The sequence below is a fragment of the Centrocercus urophasianus genome, unplaced genomic scaffold (assembly GCF_019232065.1).
Source record: "Centrocercus urophasianus isolate 14NV4802_14NV808 unplaced genomic scaffold, USGS_Curo_1.0 seq_9, whole genome shotgun sequence".
NCBI lineage: Eukaryota > Metazoa > Chordata > Aves > Galliformes > Phasianidae > Centrocercus > Centrocercus urophasianus.
Window position 1 is genome coordinate 9,843,614 of NW_024885532.1, and position 17,328 is coordinate 9,860,941.

The 17,328-nt window shown below is 42.5% G+C and overlaps 1 protein-coding gene across 2 annotated transcripts; it reads left to right on the plus strand.

The window, feature by feature from the left end:
• Nucleotides 1-874: 874 nt before the first annotated feature.
• COMMD6 (COMM domain containing 6) lies at nt 875-8,183 on the plus strand. Of its 2 annotated transcripts, XM_042838953.1 has the most exons (8): nt 875-964; nt 1,545-1,603; nt 2,436-2,501; nt 2,668-2,744; nt 3,303-3,471; nt 4,513-4,665; nt 5,506-5,601; nt 7,731-8,183. In XM_042838953.1, the coding sequence occupies exons 1-7, from the start codon at nt 916-918 to the stop codon at nt 5,554-5,556; spliced, it is 624 nt and encodes a 207-aa protein (XP_042694887.1). In that variant the 5' UTR covers nt 875-915; the 3' UTR covers nt 5,557-5,601; nt 7,731-8,183. The 2 variants fall into 2 exon arrangements, with proteins under 2 accessions (XP_042694887.1, XP_042694886.1); XM_042838952.1 differs by having other exon boundaries at nt 5,506-8,183.
• The last annotated feature ends 9,145 nt before the right edge of the window (nt 8,184-17,328 follow it).

The following is a 17,328-nucleotide window of genomic DNA, read 5'->3' on the forward strand; positions in this document are numbered from 1 at the left end:
GCTGTGCTGAGAAAGACATAGGGGTCCTGCTAGATGAAAGATTTAACATGACCCAACAGTGTGCACTTGCAGACAGAAAGGCCAACAGTATCCTAGGCTGCATCAACAGAGGGGGACCAGCAGGAAGAGGGAGGAGATGGTCCCTTTTTACTCTGCCCTTGTGAGGCCCCATCTGGAATACTGCGTCCAGGTCTGGGACCCTCAGGACAAAAAAGACATCAAGTTGGAGGAGCAGGTCCAAGGGAAGGCCACAGAGATGTTCAAAGGGCTGGAGAACCACTTCTACAAAGACAGACTGAAGGAGCTTGGCTTGTTCAGCATGGAGAAGTCAGGGGAAACCTCAACGCGGCATTCCAGTACTTAAAGAGAGCTTATAAAAAGGAGGGAAATCAACTTTTTACATGGGCAGATAGCAATAGGACAAGGAGAGGGGAGGAGGGGTTGAACTAAGAGGGAAGATTTGGATTAGATGTCGGAGACGTTTTTCACTGTGATAACAGTGAGGTGCTGGAACACGCTGCCCAGAAAAGCTATGGATGTCCCATTCCTGGAGGTGTTCAAGAAACATGCAGATATGGCATTAAAGGACATTGGTTAGTGGGCATGGTAATGATGGATTGGCAGTTAGACTAGATGATCTCAGTGGCCTTTTCCAAACCTAACGACTTTATAATTCTAGGAGAACCCCAAGCTCCCCCCCCATGCCTGCCCTGAGCCTATTGGGCGACGCCCAGCGAGCAGGAGCCTGAAAAGGCGCCAACACACAAACCCCACCGTCCCTGAGCCTGGCGCCGAGAAGACAGCGCATGCGTCCTGCTCAGCCGCCTGCCCCGCTCCGCCCCCGTCTCGCTCGGAGCCAATCAGAGCGCCGAACGCTGTGTGGCGGATGTGGGTTGTTGTCGGGATCGCGGTGCTATGGCTGCTGGCTCCGCTGTGCTGCTGACGCGGGCTCTGGAGGCGCTGGGTGAGGGGACTGGAGCTGAGGGGAAGTAGGGAAGAGCCCAGCCCCGGGTCTGTGGGTTAGCGGGAAGGCCGACTGGGGGCTCCTTGTTCTCGGTGGGTCGCGCCGATGAGAGCCTGTTCCTCAGGTAGCGGTGCGGCCTGTTTCCGAGGGGCCCTGGGGAGACTGATGCTCCTCCAGCGGCTTATGGGGGGTCCCTGCTGCCCGGAGGAGGTCCGGACAGGGTCCCTCTCTCGGCTGCGGTGAGCTGAGCTCGGGGGCAGCAGCTCGTTGCTGCTGGTCCTCAGTGCCCGAGGGCAGCCCTGGGCCTGCCCGGCTTTCTGGGAAGTTTTTGCGGAAGGGGATTTTTTGTTTGACGGTAGGACTGACAAACTGTCCAATTGCGTGGGCTCTGCTTGGGTTTCTGAGGTATTTGTTATTCCCATTCCTGATCTGTTAATGTAATTCAGGATGAAGCCTGTTAAATAAAGCTCTGCTCTTGAGGTAAATAAAACCATGCAAGCCTATGACTTCTACAAAGATGACTTATTGCTAATAAAGCTCAAAGGACTTGCTTCTGGTCACTACTGTTTGTGTTTTTCAGATGTTGGTGGTGCAGCAGATAAGATTAGTTTGATACCTCAAGACTTCTTTGCAGAACTAGTAAGTAGAACCATAAGGGGGATATGGAAGGGCTTCAGGCACACAGATTTCAGCAAACCTCCTTCAGCTCGCTGCTTTCTGCATGTTGCAGAGTGGAACTTATGTATGTATGATGTAGGTTTACATGAAATAGACCAGTCCTACCAGAGCAGAGTGATGGCTAAAAGTTTGTTTTCATTACTGAAGATACTTAAGGTTTTGGTTTTGTTTGTTGTCTTAATGAGATATAGAGCTCAATAGTCCAGAAAAAAATTCAGCTTCTCTGTGTCATAAAGCATTGTGCGCTTGAAGAAGACAGCTATTCATTAGTATGAAAATGGCATGTTAAGAAACAAAATGTGAGGTAATACTGAAAAGTTCTGAATTAGTTGACTTTTCTTGGGTTTGATTTTGATTTCAGTTGCTTACATGACCTTATTCTTCATTTTCCATTTAAAACCTCATCCTGTTGTCCATTTTTATGTCAACCAGTTTTTGTTGCTGTTGTAATCTCCAAGTATTAAAACGACTGTTTACAAGGGTGGATAGTGATAGAACAAGGGGGACTGGAATGGTTTTAAACTGAGACAGGGGCAGTTCCAGATGCACTGGAACAGGTTGCCCAAGGAGGCTGTGGATGCCCCATCCCTGGAGGCATTCAAGGCCAGGCTGGATGTGGCTCTGGGCAGCCTGGTCTGGTGGTTGGTGACCCTGCACATAGCAGAGGGGTTGAAACTACATGATCACAGTGGGCCTTTTCAACTCAGGCCATTCTATGATTTTTTTTCAGACTTGCTCATCTAGTTAATTAAAACATGCTTTGAAAATATTTTCAAATTTATTTTCTTTGCAGTGTGAGCAGATAATTCAACATCTTAACCATAAGATCCCAGGTGTAAATACAGTTGAACTGTGTCAGGTAAGTTTGGATATTAGCACTTAAAAGCAAGCATAATAGTGGTATGTATTGTGATGTATGCATTCTGCAGGTCAAATTATTTGTGTGTGTATATGTATGTATTTATAAGAAAATTTTTAATATCAGAAGTTGATATCACTTAATTATTTGATCATCCTGTCTTCAGAGACTGCAGACATCTGGGATTGAGGTTAATGTTGGTGACCTGGCAAAAATAACTAACACTGTGTCCTTTTTGTTTAGGTAAGCACACAATAATTTATATTTTTTTTATCTTCCTTTTTTTTTTTTTTTTTCCCCCTTCATATTAACCTAATAGCAATGTTACAACATAACATCCAAAGCATGTATGAAATAAAATGATTTGGGAAAAGGGCTTAGTTTGTGTTCATAAGGTTAAAAAAGCGTAGTACCTACGTATATAGACTCAGTAACTACAAAAATAGAGTGGCAATTGTTCTTCTTAGAACCTGTCTGTAAGCTTTGGAACCAGAGTGCTTTTCCCTCTTTTTTTTTTTTTTTTTTGCTTGATGTTTTCATGGGAGTTAATTGAGTAGTGCTTTTTGCGGCCTTTCCTCTAGACTCACTGCCTTTTCATTTGGCAGTTTATTGCATCATTTGACTCCTGTTAGTGCAAATTATACCATTGCCTGAAGGTCCTTAAATACCTCTTGGTGTTTCTTAAATTGCTTCTCCTAAATGTTTAATTAAACTGCTACATTTCAAAGTTAATAATACTGGTTAATAGTCTTAAATTCTTGGAGAATTAAACAGATACGTGTTGTTTGGATTTTCCTACAGCACAGCAGCCAGGAACAATCTCTCTACGGAGGAGCTCATCGCTGCCTTGGGCAGCACGGTCAACACGCTGCCTAAACATGCGATACAGGTTATTCGTCACGTATGGAATGAGCAGGGCAAATCTGTTGATGTGTCAGAAGATAAAGGAAATATGACCACAGTGGGCCAGGTAACTACACAATACAGTGCATGTGAACTAATGATTTTTCAGAATTGGCAGTGCTTCACTGTGCCTGTTGTGTTGTCAAGCACAAAGCAGTGCCTTGATTGCCCAGAAGTTTGCTGGCTGTTTGTTGCCAGATTTTTGACAAGTTAAGAGAAATATATACAATAAAGGACATTGAAATCCTGTCTCATATTTTTGGTTGAATGATAAATATACATTTCATAGTGCTGTTAGGGAAGGTGAGTGACAGCATGGCAGACAATAGTACTAGCTAATTATGTAAATGTTATTTGAATTATTCTTTAGAGTTGATAGCATCAGCACTTGAATCCGTTATTCTTTGTCTCCCTTAAGTTTAAGCTTTATTTTAAAGATAACTTCTGTCAATTTCCAGCATTTCTTTTATTTGTTGAAAAAAATAAGTGTTCATATGCATTTTGAGATTTTTCTTAACACCAACAGTTAAGAGTATGAAATTAGAAAAAATAATGAGGAAAAAGAAGTCTTTGTTTGAAGCTGGATAGTAAGCTTCTGAAAGCTCACCTTATTTCTTTGTTAAATATTTCTACCTGTCATGGAAGGGTAAAAAAGATAACTTATTCAGTCTGAAATGTGTTTACAATATTCTATATAAAGAACAGTTACTTACAGCTTCATTTTTTTCAGTTATTGCTTCTGTGAAATTTTTGTGTACTCAGCTTTTTCTCATGTTTTCATTTGATTTAGAAGCTTCTAAAGAGAACGTCAAACACACAAATGATATACAAGCCAGGTGAACTCTGTGACTTAAGCTTCTATTCCTAGAACTTCTTGAGTATTGTCAGTATTTTACAAAGTGAAACAGACTAAGTGAAATAAATTATCATTTTTCTTTCCACAACTAAAGGGAGCAGGAGATCAGAATAATATCTGACTGTGTGTGTTTATTTCCTATTTGGATATGCTGCGAATGTCTATATTGTCTATCAAAACATCTGTCCAAAACTATAGCAACAGTAGGCTCGATTTCTTTAGTACTTTTTCCAATAACTTTTTTCTCTGCAGTTTGTAGATATTAAATGGAAACTGGGAGTTGCAATGAGCTCTGACACCTGCAGGTCTCTGAAGTATCCCTATGTTACAGTGACACTAAAAGTAGCAGACCCCTCAGGACAAATAACCAACAAATGTTTTGAAATGACAGTCCCACAGTTCAAGGTCTGTAATCCTGTCATCCCTTTTCATGTGATTCAGTCTTTTTGGTGACATAGTTGTGAAAAAGCAAATGCGTACTTCATATACAGTTGTGATGCTTACTAATATGGAAATTGAAAGACTGAACACTAAATAATTGTTTAAAATACTGAAGATAAGTACCTATTTTGTGGCATTTAATTCTGTACCGCCTAGCCTGAAATGTTAATTCGGCAGCAGTTTGTTCTCTTACACTTTGACTTAGCAGAAAAGGCAGATCTAAAAGTGTCCTCAATTCCATCCCTCTGCCTTACCAAAAATGGTGACTATTCTGATTCTGTGAAATTGCTAACCTCAGGTTAAGTCCTGGCAGTTGGACAGAAGGGAATTTAAGGAAGGTATTATGAATTCTTGAGTGTTCTGAAATCTTGTATTCCATCTGGTTGAAACCTACTTCATAGTTTGCTGTTCAGCTGATATGAGAAAGGGATGCTTGCTCTGTGTGAGAAATATGGATTATTTCAACTGGGAATAGAAGTGTTTGCCTGAGAAGTATTTAGGTTTTGTTATGTTTTTTTTCTTTTGAGGTTTAGCAGTTATTTCGAGTGTTTTCCCATAGCATCCTCTCCTATCAATAAGCACAACCATACAAATAATTCATCATACGTACGACTGAATAGTTAATGCATCCAGAGGGCAACCATCTCACAAAAAGGAATGTTCAAACTTCCAGTTCAACATGCAGATTGTAATTGGAGAAAGAAGGAATGTGAGAAACATAAAGTGATTTTGCCTAATGTGATAGTTTGCACTGAAGTTTAGGCTTTTCTTTGTGCAACTGAAATTTATATTCTTGCTTTTCAGAACTTCTTCAGGCAGTTCAAGGAAATGGCAGCTGTTCTTGAAACAGTTTGAACAGAACTGTTCTTGATACTGAAATTTCTGAGAGATTTGTATCAGGTAAACTTTATGTCCTGTGCAGAGCAAATACATGCCTTGCTGAACACTGGCAGTATCCTTATCCTTTTGGTGGGTATTTGTCACAGTCATCCTTACAGTGCTGTGAAGTTTTCTTCGCTTCTGAAAACTTGAAGCCAATTCTGTTTATAAAAGTGGTCGGCTTTGTTTATCCTGATAAACAAAAGATCAGGCTCTGTACAGAAAAATGTCACAGTAGGCTTTTTGCTCTCTGAGAGTGAAAAACTACATTTAAGAAACTACACATTTAGCTCCAGAATACAGAAAGATGTGAAAATGTTAATTTGACTGAGAAAATACTAAGAGAAGTATAAATCCCACATTAAAGTTTCGTCTGTAAAATTGAGATGTGGTTGGAATCAATAGTAATATTAACTGTATGGAGTATATGAAATTACACATGGCAAGCATACAGTTATTCTTGAAGAATAGCAATGCCAAGTAGTTAGTTGCAGGTATTTGCACACCAGGCTTTCAGTTTTCTTTTAAATGGAATATGCACTTGTTCTAATGGCTTGACTATTTTGAATACTTATTTCTCAACACCCAGACTTCTGAAAATTAAATTTCCCTGGAAACCTACTTTTTTCTCCAAAATGAAGCCTGGAGGTTAGTTTTAAATATAGGAAGAAAGTTGAAATTAATTCCAGAGCATTTTAATGTGTTTTTTCCTTTGTATTTAATCCAGCTCTAATCTGTGGCACTCTGCTTGATGTTCTTCGTAGCAGCCTGATTTCTGATTAAATTAAAATATTGATGTGGCTGCCTCACTCTGTGCTCTGAACTAGAAAAACTGGGAAGAGGCTTAAAAGTTCAGGCTAGTGCATTAATCATACACATCAGAGAAATGACTATACTGAAAGTCAACAAGTGTTTGGCAGGAGTCTGGTGGACTGCGTTGCTTTCTCACGCAGAAAATGTCCTAACCAGAAAAATTTTGACTTTGATTCTGAAGGTGAATGGGGACATTTTCAAAGGGAGAGTGATAAATGGTAGTATGCTTGCATTTCATTTTTTTCTTCTGTTTAACCTTTAGAACTAGAAGTATAGCAGGGTCTTTAAAAAACACTACTGTTGCATTTCAAGACTTGCTGGTAATGTAGTAAGGCAGATAAATCTGAAGAGAGACAATTCACGCTGATAAGCTGCTGGAATTTATGCTGTGGCTTCAGACTAAGAAGCAGTGTTGTTGGGACGGATCTTTACATAAGAACATCTGCCTTTCTAATGCACGTAAATAGTTTAGTAACTTTTCTTAGAAGCTGGCTGAACATCAGTGATGCAAGTTATGCCCACTTTTGTCTCATGAAAATGGACTGCAACACAGAGCAGACTGCAGTCCTTCCTATAGAGATACACTCCCACTCTGTAAGCATTATGCATAGTACATAAAAACAGTACTTGGAGTTACTTACATCTCAAATAAATGAAACGTTGTCTTTAACAAAAGACAGTAGAAGCTTTGGCCATCCTTCCTCTGTGCTGCAGAAGTCAAAGGTATTTGCTTCATGTCTGGGGAGAGCAGAATGTTGTTCTGTTGACTGTGTCAGTAGAGTGCCACAGGATGGCAAACTGGAAGTCTTATCCTCAGACCTTTTCCCTTATCAGATTACAAGGTTTGAATGTGGTGCAAAAAATCATCTCTGTGTTTGGAAAAGTGATAGGAGCAGATGATATTTTTCACTGTTTACTTTTTTTTTTTTTTTAAGTTGAAATGTAGGGCTTCTGTAGCCAGAAAATATTGTTGTGCTGTGGCCTAGTGAATTAATTGGTTTTAATCACTGTAAGAATTCCAGAACTTCTTGTTGTTGGTGGTGCTTTTATTTTGTAAAGCTAGAGCATTACAAGTACTTCCATTTGTTCTAGTGCATTTAAGTTTTTCAGATAGCTGGAAATATTTGTGCCTTCTCTAGAACTGGATGGAAGATTTCATTAATAATGTCTTAGCTTCTAGAAACAGCAGTTTAGTACATTCTGAAAGATAGTGAGGAAAAGTTCAGTTATCATTCTTGTTTGGCCCATAACCAAGGGGCAAAAAAAAACCCCCAAAAACAAAAACACCAGCTTCTGAAGAGTATAACTGTTATGTTTTTTCAAATTATATGTTCCAGATGTACTAATGAATGTTTTTGAAGCATCACTGCACTCTTATCAAGTTGGAGGGCTGGGTGGAAATTGCCTAGGCATGTGTGATACACCAGCACAACTGTCTGACAATTTTGAGGTGTTTATGGACACCTAGGAGATGTGATTAAAAGCTGGCTCTGTACTCAAACTTGGAGGTTTGTCCTGATCAGTATCTGTAGGAATTCCTATACTGAGTAATGGAAGAACTACGTATTGTATTTTAAAAAACGAATACTTGGCAGGGTAGCAATATGAACGTGTTCAAACAAGCTCTTGAATTGTTTGTTGGTATGTGCAGGAGCCAAATATTTTCAAAGAGAATCGGATGTTCCTGATGTGTTCCTAATTCTACTTGTTGATTGAGACAAAATAGTTTAACACAAATATTTTTGTAAATTCACAAACATTCATTAAACATGGAGGTAACAAAAATAAAAGATGGTCTGTTTTTTTGTTATAAGCCTACTGCATGGAAGTCTGTCTCTTAAATACTGAAGAAAGTCTGAATATATGAAGAAAGGTTGAGAGAACTGGGCTTGTTTAGCCTGGAAAAGAGAAGGCTCCAGGGAAACCTCATTGTGGCCTTCCAGTACTCGAAGGGAGCATATAAACAGCAGGGGGAATGACAGTTTATGAGGGTGGATAGTGATAGGACAAGGGGGAATGGTTTTGAACAGGGAGGCTTAGGTTAGATATTAGGAGGAAGTTTTTTACTCAGAGGGTGGTGCAGTTGGAACATGTCCAAGGAGGCTGTGGATGCTCCATCCCTGGAAGCATTCAAGGCCAGGCTGGATGTGGCTCTGGGCAGCCTGGTCTGGTGGTTGGTGACCCTGCACACAGCAGTGGGGCTGAAACTAGGTGATCATTGTGGTCCTTTTCAATCCAGGCTTTATAATTCTATGATACTGCTGTGGGTAAAGTTAAGGATCAGACCAGACTATACCTAAGCTTCTTTCCTTATTAAGTTAGGATGAGGTTCAGACAACTGCAGTCATTCTGTCAGAAAGTGGTAATGTTGCTGAGAGTTATGTGCAGGCTGTAAGGAATATTTGTATCAATTACAGCTAGACAAGTGCTGTATGTGTTGCATGCAAGTGGGTTTCTTTCCTTATGTGTATTTAGGACACAAATGTGCAGTTTTTCTTTTCAACGATTGCCCAGAACAGGGTAAGAGGAAGGAAAATGGAGAGAAGAAAGGGTATTACCCAGTAAACAAAACCACAGGAGGGACTAATGAAGGAATCTCCTGGCAACAGCTCTGTCTTCAGTGTGTGTGGCACTTTTTTTTCCCCACATTATTTTCAAACACACCAGTCCCTTTGTTATTTAGTGTACAAATGAAAAAAGGTTCACAGAAAGAATACATAAATGACTCCAGTCATTTCTGTGCACTACTGCTGCATATATTTAGCTACAGGTCATGGCCAATGGAAAAACTGTGCCTAAGTCACTTGGTTTTTGCTTCCAGTGAATTGTGCTGCCTTTCTTTAACCGTGTTTCAGAAGTATTTTCACAGTGAACAAGGTTACTTACCTTACCCATCCCCCCCCTTATTACTATTAATTTTTTTTACTGTATTTGTATCCCAGGAGTTATGCTAGCTTTGACTCACTAAAAATAAAATAGAGGGATGCTCTTGTGGAGAGAAAGAACTGTTTCTTCTTTTTGTTTGCTCTCTTCCTTAGCATACGAGTGCTTTATTACCCTCTTACTGTGAGTACAATGAAAGGGCAGTTTCCAGCACTTTACAGAAAACAGGATTATTCTGCTTAGCCTTTGTGAGTACCAGAACATCATAAAAAAAAAAAAATTGAGTCATTTAATCTACCTGCAAAAAAATGCCCCATCTTTTGAGAAGTATTGTAGCAGCTGAGGAACTTAAAGTTCAACAGCCCCTATCCTATCCAATACTCTGTGGTTGACTTTTTCCCTTTTTCTTCTGTAGTAAGCACTAATTTTACAAATGTCATACAACTCTTGGTGGCACTGCTAGCTTAATGGACCCTCACTTTGTTTAGGAATTTGGCTTTATGCAGGTCTGTGTATGATGTTCAAAGTGCCTAGAGCTGGGTTTAGTGTTCATGGTATGTTGCTTTATTGCTCCTTTCCTAATGCCTGTAGAGGAGGCTCAATCACTTCATAAATAACAATATGTCACTGTGGACTTTAGTTCAAATGTTTGCTTCTACCGCACGGCACTGTCGGTACATATTTATCCACCTTTTCTCATAGCACTGGAGTTGTGCATGGGACTAGTGGGATGATGGTTGGCACTTTGGTATGCCCAGTTCTGGATTTTTGGGAGGACTTTGACTGTCATAGAGACTTTCTTGGAGGAAGGAGGAAAAGCGACCTGCCATTTTAACTGAGTTTCTGATACGTGTTTCTACTCAGGATCTTGTGTTATTGAGAAAGTAATAAAGCTGAGGCTGCTGATGATCTTCTTAGAGATGGCCGACTGTGTTTCTTCTTCTTTGCCCCAATTTTCTGCAGTGTCAGATCCCATTTCATCTGACTTAACTGTGAGAACTGAACAGTTCTGTGCTTTTGTCCATTATGTGTAGGTGCCAGCTTCCAAATGTTGTTAGTGTTTATGTTACAAAATATGTTTATAAGTTGGGTATTTCTGTTTCAGTTTTGTACTTCACATACTTAACTTTAAAACAGTAACCTTAATATGTGTGTAATACAAAGGGAGAATTCTATTACTTGATGTAATGCATGTCTATTATACAGTGGGTTTTTTTTAAGATGAAATTGTCATAGCATTGGTCACAAGGTGGCACTGCTACATAGAGTCTTAGAAGACAGTAATCCTTTGGGAGTGTAACTGACAAGGGGGTAAGGATTTCTTGTTCTCTACTTATAATGTAAACTACATACTCATTTCGTTATAACTTCCATGCTACTTCTTGCATTTTATGGAAATACTGTAACTTTTGTGTTAATTAACAACAAAAAAAAATTTCCAGCAACACAAAGAAAAATCAGCTTCTTACTAATAACAGAATTACGTTCCGTACCTTCTGTTTTTGCAGTAGCTCAGGACAGTAGTTTTTAATTCTACATTATACTTCTGCATTATGACTTGCTCTTCAAATAGCATCATGTTTTTACTGACATCTATTACAGTTTCTTTTTTTTTTCCCTGTATATATGTTTCTCAGATTTTTCTAGATCAATATCTTGTTCATAGAACAATCACTGGCATTTTTCTATTCAAAGTTGTCATGCTTTTTAACAACCCTAGCATCGTTCCTCCATATTTTGTTATGCAGCTTTTGGTGTTTTTTGCCATTTTCCTTAATAATATGCTTCTTAGCCATGCAGGTGTTTGTATTGCTTAATTCCACTTCTGAATTACTTCTGAATCTGAAAGGTAATGTTCTGATGTTTCTGCCACTACTGAATTTGGTAGCAATTTTTCTGGTTTGCTAAAGGGCCAGAATTTCAGCATTCCTGGTGTCCAAGGTGGCTTAGAGGTATGTTTTTAAGGAAAAAAAAAAAATTCACCTGAGAGCTAGGCCACATTAAAACAAAGTGAGCTTTTCTCTTCCTAACTGGCAAACAGTAGATGCTGTAGCCATGCATGAAATTTGAGAGAGGTGTTTAAAAGTTTACATTTGAAATGAGAAATGGAATTGTCTCAACTGAATAACTGGTGTGCAATACTGTTCTCACAGTTGAGAATGTGGGAAGAGGGGAGACGCTCAGCAGTTGACAGAGTCAAGACAACAGATGTCGATTTACCTACAGTGGAGTCAAGGAAGACTTTTTGAAAAGAGGATTAAGAGATTCCCATCTGTTCTCTGCCCCTTTTTTTTTTTCTTTTGGCAGCTACATTGGCACTGTTCATGGTATTGTGTTGAGACTGCATGTGTCCTGTATTTCATGGTAAGCTTTACCTTATCTCACCAGACATACAGTTGAGTTATGAAGGAAGATTTTAGTGTTGGTGCAGTGTTGAAGTAATGAGGGCTTTTGCATTTTCCTCTTGAGTAAATAAAATTTGTGACATATTGTACAATCAGTAGGTGTACAGAAGTTAGGCTAAGTAGGATTATTGTGGTGGAAAGATAACATGGAAATGCTCATCAGCGTTATAAACTTGCAATAAACTCCACAAGGAGCGATCTCCAGAAAGAGATCTTTCCTCAGTGGCAGTCAGCACTTAAACAGGATCTAGGAGAGGTGGAGCCAGGCTCCACCCCTTCTGGTACACATGTGAATTGCCTTCACCTGTGCTCCTGTGGCTGAATCATTGTTTGCCTCAGGTGGTCAATCAGAGGTCCAGGCAGTGATCAACAGTTCCCATACACTCCACCCTTCCATGGTGTGAACCACTGACTGGGTTAAATAAAGGGTGAGCCTTTCCTATTACAGAGATCAGACACATCGCGATGCATGATCGTTGAAATTATGAGCAATACATTCAGGGAGATTAACAATGCAAGCAGGTGAGCATAAAGGATTCAGAGGAGAGACTGGAAAGCTGCTTAAAAATCCCCAGTCCTGTAAAATTAGCAGCTCCCTCTGGAGTTGTATGCCACACTGTATGAAGATACCAAGTACATATTTTCATCAGTGTTTTCAATCGACTGTATATACCTATTGCTCCATAGAGCAAAGTGGCAAACTTAATTAATGCCCAGTATGTTTTGAGCATTAGAAGAGAAACAGTGGCGAGTGAAAATGTTGAAGAGCACGGTCCCAAGACTGACCCCTGAGGGACACCGCTTGTGACTGGCCTCCACCCTGACATAGAACCATTGATCACAATCCTTTGGCTGTGTCCAGCCAGCCAATTCCTCATCCACTGAACAGTCCATCCTTCAAATCTGCACCTCGCCAATTTAGAGAAAAGGATGTGGTGAGGGACCATGTCAAAGGCTTTGCAGAATTCAGGTTGATAACATCCATTGCCCTTCCCCCGTCCACTGAAGCCATCACTCCATCACATCGTGCCACCAGATTGGTCAGGCAAGATCTGCCCTTGGTGAAGCCATGCTGGCTGTCTCAAATCACCTCTTTGACTCGTATGTGCCTTAGCATAGCTTCTAGGAGGATCTGTTCCATGATCTTCCCAGGCACAGAGGTGAGGTGCACTGGCTGTATTTCCCCGGGTCTTCCTTTCTCCCTTTCTTAAAAGTGGGAGTAACATTTCCCTTTTTCCAGTCACTGGGGACCTCACCAGACAGCCATGATATTTCAAATACGATGGAGAGCAGCTCTGCAACCACATCAGCCATCTCTTTCTGAACCCTAGGACAGATATCATCCTAGCCATGTGGACTTATACATGTTCAATTTCATGAGGAGGACTCAGACTTGTTCAACTGTTACAATGGAACAGAAACTACTCCCCACACTCTCACCTACAGACTCATGGTCCTGGCAGACACGGAAAGCCTGGCCACCCGTGAAGACTGAGGCAAAGTACTCATTGAGTCCCTCAGCTTTTTCTATGTCTGAGGAAGCCAGCTCCTCATTACCTTTTATCAGAGGGAGAATGCTGTCCTTGGCCTGTCTCTTCCTGCCTATGTACCTGTAGAAACCTTTCTTGTTATCTTTCACATTCCTCACCATGTTCAGCTCCATCTGCATCTTGACTTTCCTTAATCCTATCTCTACACACATGGACAACAGCCCTGTATTCCTCCCAGGATACAGAACCCTGTACATTTCCCTCTTTTCTCTCAGTTTAAGATGCAGTTCCTTGCACAGCCACGATGATTTCAGCTGCCTCCCCTGCTCGACTTCTTCTGCTGGGAGATGGAGAGCCGTTGCGCTCTCAGAAGGGTATCCTTAAAGAGCTGCCAGCTCTGTTCTGTGCCCATGCCCTTAAGGACAGTTTCCCAGGGGATCGCAGCCAGAAGTTTGCTCTTCTAAAGCACAGGGTCCTAGTTCTGCTTTTTGCCAGGCCCACATTCTTCAAGATCACAAATACCACCAATGCATGGTCACTAGAGCTCAGGCTGCCTCCAATCTTAACATCTCTATTGCTCTCCTCTGCATTACTGAGCACCAGGTCCAGTAAGGCTTCACTTTGCGTTAGTCCATCTATTACCGGACCAGAAGTTGTCCTGGATTGTCTGCCACCTGCCATGCCACTATCCCAGCAGATATCCAGGTGGTTGAAATCCTCCATCAGGACAAGAGCCCACAAGTGCGACACCTCCTGCAGCTGAAGCAAGAAGGCCTTGTCAACAGCCTCTTCTTGATCAGGTGGCCTGTAGCAGACCCATCACTAGATGCCCTTTACTGGACCGATCCTTGATTTTTACCCACAAGCTCTCAACCTGATCGTGGCTGTTCCTCAGAATCACAGAATGACAGAAACACCAAGGTTGGAAAAGACCTACAAGATCATCCACCAATCCACCTATCACCAATAGTTGTCACTAAACCATACCCCTCAACACAAAATCCAAACTTTCCTTGAACACCTCCAGGGTTGGTGACTCCACCACCTCCCTGGGCACCCCATTCCAGTGCCTGACCACTCTTTCAGAAAAACAGTATTTCCTAACATTCAGCTTAAATCTCCCCTGGCACAACTTGAAGCCATTCTGTCTAGTTCTATCACTAGTTACACGAGAGATGAGGCTGACCCTCATCTCACTACAGTCTCCCTTCAGGTAGTTATAGAGAGCAATAAGGTCGCCCCTGAGCCTCCATTTCTCCAGACTGAACATTCCCAGCTCCTTCAGCCGCTCCTCATAAGGCCTGTGCTCCAGACCCCTCACCAGTTTTGCTGCCCTGCTTTGAACCCGCTCCAGGGCCTCAATGTCTTTCTTGCAGCGAGGGGCCCAAAACTGGACACAGTACTCAAGGTGCAGTTTCAATAGAACTGAGTACAGGGGGACAATCACTTCCCTTTTCCTGCTGGCAACACCATTCCTGATGCAAGCCAGGATGCCATTGGCCTTCTTGGCCACCTGGGCACACTGCTGGCTCATGTTCAGCTGAGCATCAATCAATACCCCCAAGTCCATTTCCTCTGCACAGCCTTCCAGCCACTCCACCCCAAGCCTGTAACGCTGTCTGGGGTTGTTGTGGCCAAAGTGCAGGACCCAACATTTGGACTTGTTGAAACTCATCCCATTAGATTCAGACCAGCTATCCAGCCAGTCCAGATCCCTCTGTAGGGCCTTGCTACTCCCAGGCAGGTCAACACTTCCAGCCAACTTGGTGTCATTCGCATACTTACTGAGGGTGCATTCAATGTCGTCATCCGGGTCATCAATAAAGATATTGAAGAGGACAGGTACTCATAACTGGTCGCCAACTGGGTTTAGCTCCATTCGCCACCACTCTCTGGGCCCAGCCTTCCAGCCAAGAGTATACAGTCCAAGCCACAGGCTGCCAGCTTCTGCAGAATACTGTGGGAGACAGTGTCAAAAGCTTTGCTGAAGTCTAGGTACACTACATCAACAGCCTTTCACTCATACACCAGACAGGTCACTAGATCATAGAAGGAGATCAGGTTGGTCAAGCAGGACCTGCCCTTTGTGAACCCATGCTGGCTAGGTCTGATTCCCCCCATTGTCCCGCACACGCCACATGATCTCCCTCATGACAATCTGCTTTATAACCTTCTCTGGCACTGAGGTCAGGTTAACAGGCCTGTAGTTTCCCAGATTCTCCTTACATCCCTTCCTGTAGATGGGAGTCACATTGGCAAGCCTCCAGTCTTCTGAGACCTCACCAGTCAACAAGGAGCGCAGATAGATAATGGCAAACGGCTTGACTATCACCTCTGCCAGTTTCCTCAGCACTCTCGGGTGAATCTCGTCTGGCCCCATGGACTTACAACAGTCCAGCTGGAGTAGTAGGTCTCTGACTGCATCCTCCTGAATCACGGGGGTTCAGTCCGCACCCCAGCTGAGACTACCAGGTCAGAGAGTGGAGTTCCCTGAGGATACCTGGTCTGACCTCTAGAGACAGACATAAAGAAGGCGTTCAGAACCTCTGCCTTTTCCTTATCCTCAGTGGTCATGTTCCCAGACTCATCCAGTAAAGAATGGAGATTTTTCTTAGTCTTCTTCTTACTGTATTTGTAAAACAGTTTCTTGTTCCTTTTTACCCCACCGGCCAGGTTGAGTTGAAGCTGGGCTTTTGCCTTTCTGATTTTCTCTATACACATCTTAACAACTTCTCTGTACTCTTTCTAAGTTGCCCGTCCCTTCTCCCACGGTAGGTAGATTCTCTTTTTCTCCTGGAGCCTCAAGAATAGCTCCCTATTCATCCATGCTTCTTCCCCGCAGGCTCATTTTGCGGCTCAGGGGGACAGCCAGCTCCTGTGCCTTCAAGACTTCCTTCTTGAAGAGCGTCCAGCCATCTTGGACCCCTTTACTCTCTAAGACTGAAACCCAGGGGATTCCCCCTACTAGTCTTCTGAATAATTCCAAGTCCACCCTCCGAAGTCCAAGGTAGCAGTTTCGCTGTTCCCCCTCCTGGCTCCACCAAGAATCAAGAACTCTACCATTTTGTGGTCACTCTGTCCGAGACAGCCCCTGACCTTCACATCTCCTACCAGACCTTCTCTGTTTGTGAGCAGCAGGTCTAGAGGGGCAGCTCCTCTCATCGCCTCCCTCACCAGTTGCATCAGAAAGTTATCCTTCATACACTCCAGTCATGAGAGAGGTCCCACCATGTTTCCGTAATGGCAACGAGGTCATAGTTAGCCTGCCGCACAACGGCTGCCAACTCTTCTTGTTTGTTGCCCATGCTGCATGCATTGGTGTAGATGCACTTCAGCTGAGCCCCTCGCCACACCCCTAATCCCATTACCACTCCCCCAGGCTCATTTCTAGTGGGCCTGTTTTTTTCCCCTTCCCCCTTCATATCTAGTTTAAAGCTCTCTCTACAAGTCCTGCAAACTCCTGGGCAGGGATCCGTTTCCCCCTTTGGGATAGGTGATAACTGTTGGCAGCCCTCATACGAGGTGCCGAGTAGACTTCTCCATGATCAAAGAACCCAAAAAACCCAATATTCTTGCATTTGCAGACACAGTCTTTCAATCTATCCACTTCCTAATATAGAGCGCAACTCCCCCACCCCTCCTACCATGTCTATCCCTTCTGAAAAGTCTATAGTCCTCAATCAGGGTATTCCAATCATGGGATTCATCCCACCATGTTTCCGTGGCAGCAATTAGGTCATATTTTCCCAATTGCACCACAGTTTCTAGCTCCTCCTGTTTATTTCCCATGTTGCATGGATTGGTACAGAGGCACTTCAACTACCGGCCTCATTGCCTTCTCAAAGCAGCCCTCCCTAATACTTCCAGGACAAATCTGGGGTTTTCCCTTACTGCCTGCCAAGGTGACAGCATTCCCATGTGCTTCTCTGTCACCTAGTACACCCCCTTCCCCCATCAAATCTAATTTAAAGCCCTGCTAACCAGCCCAGCCAGCTTGTTCCCAAGAATATTGTGGCCCTTCTAGTCAGTTGGCTCTCTGCATTCTCCGTTTCTCAAGGCTGTGTCTCAAGGCACAGAACCCAAAGTCTTGAGTGCGACATCATTTGCAAAGCCATTCATTCAGCATGTCCACCCTCCTCCTTTTGTGCAGATTCCAG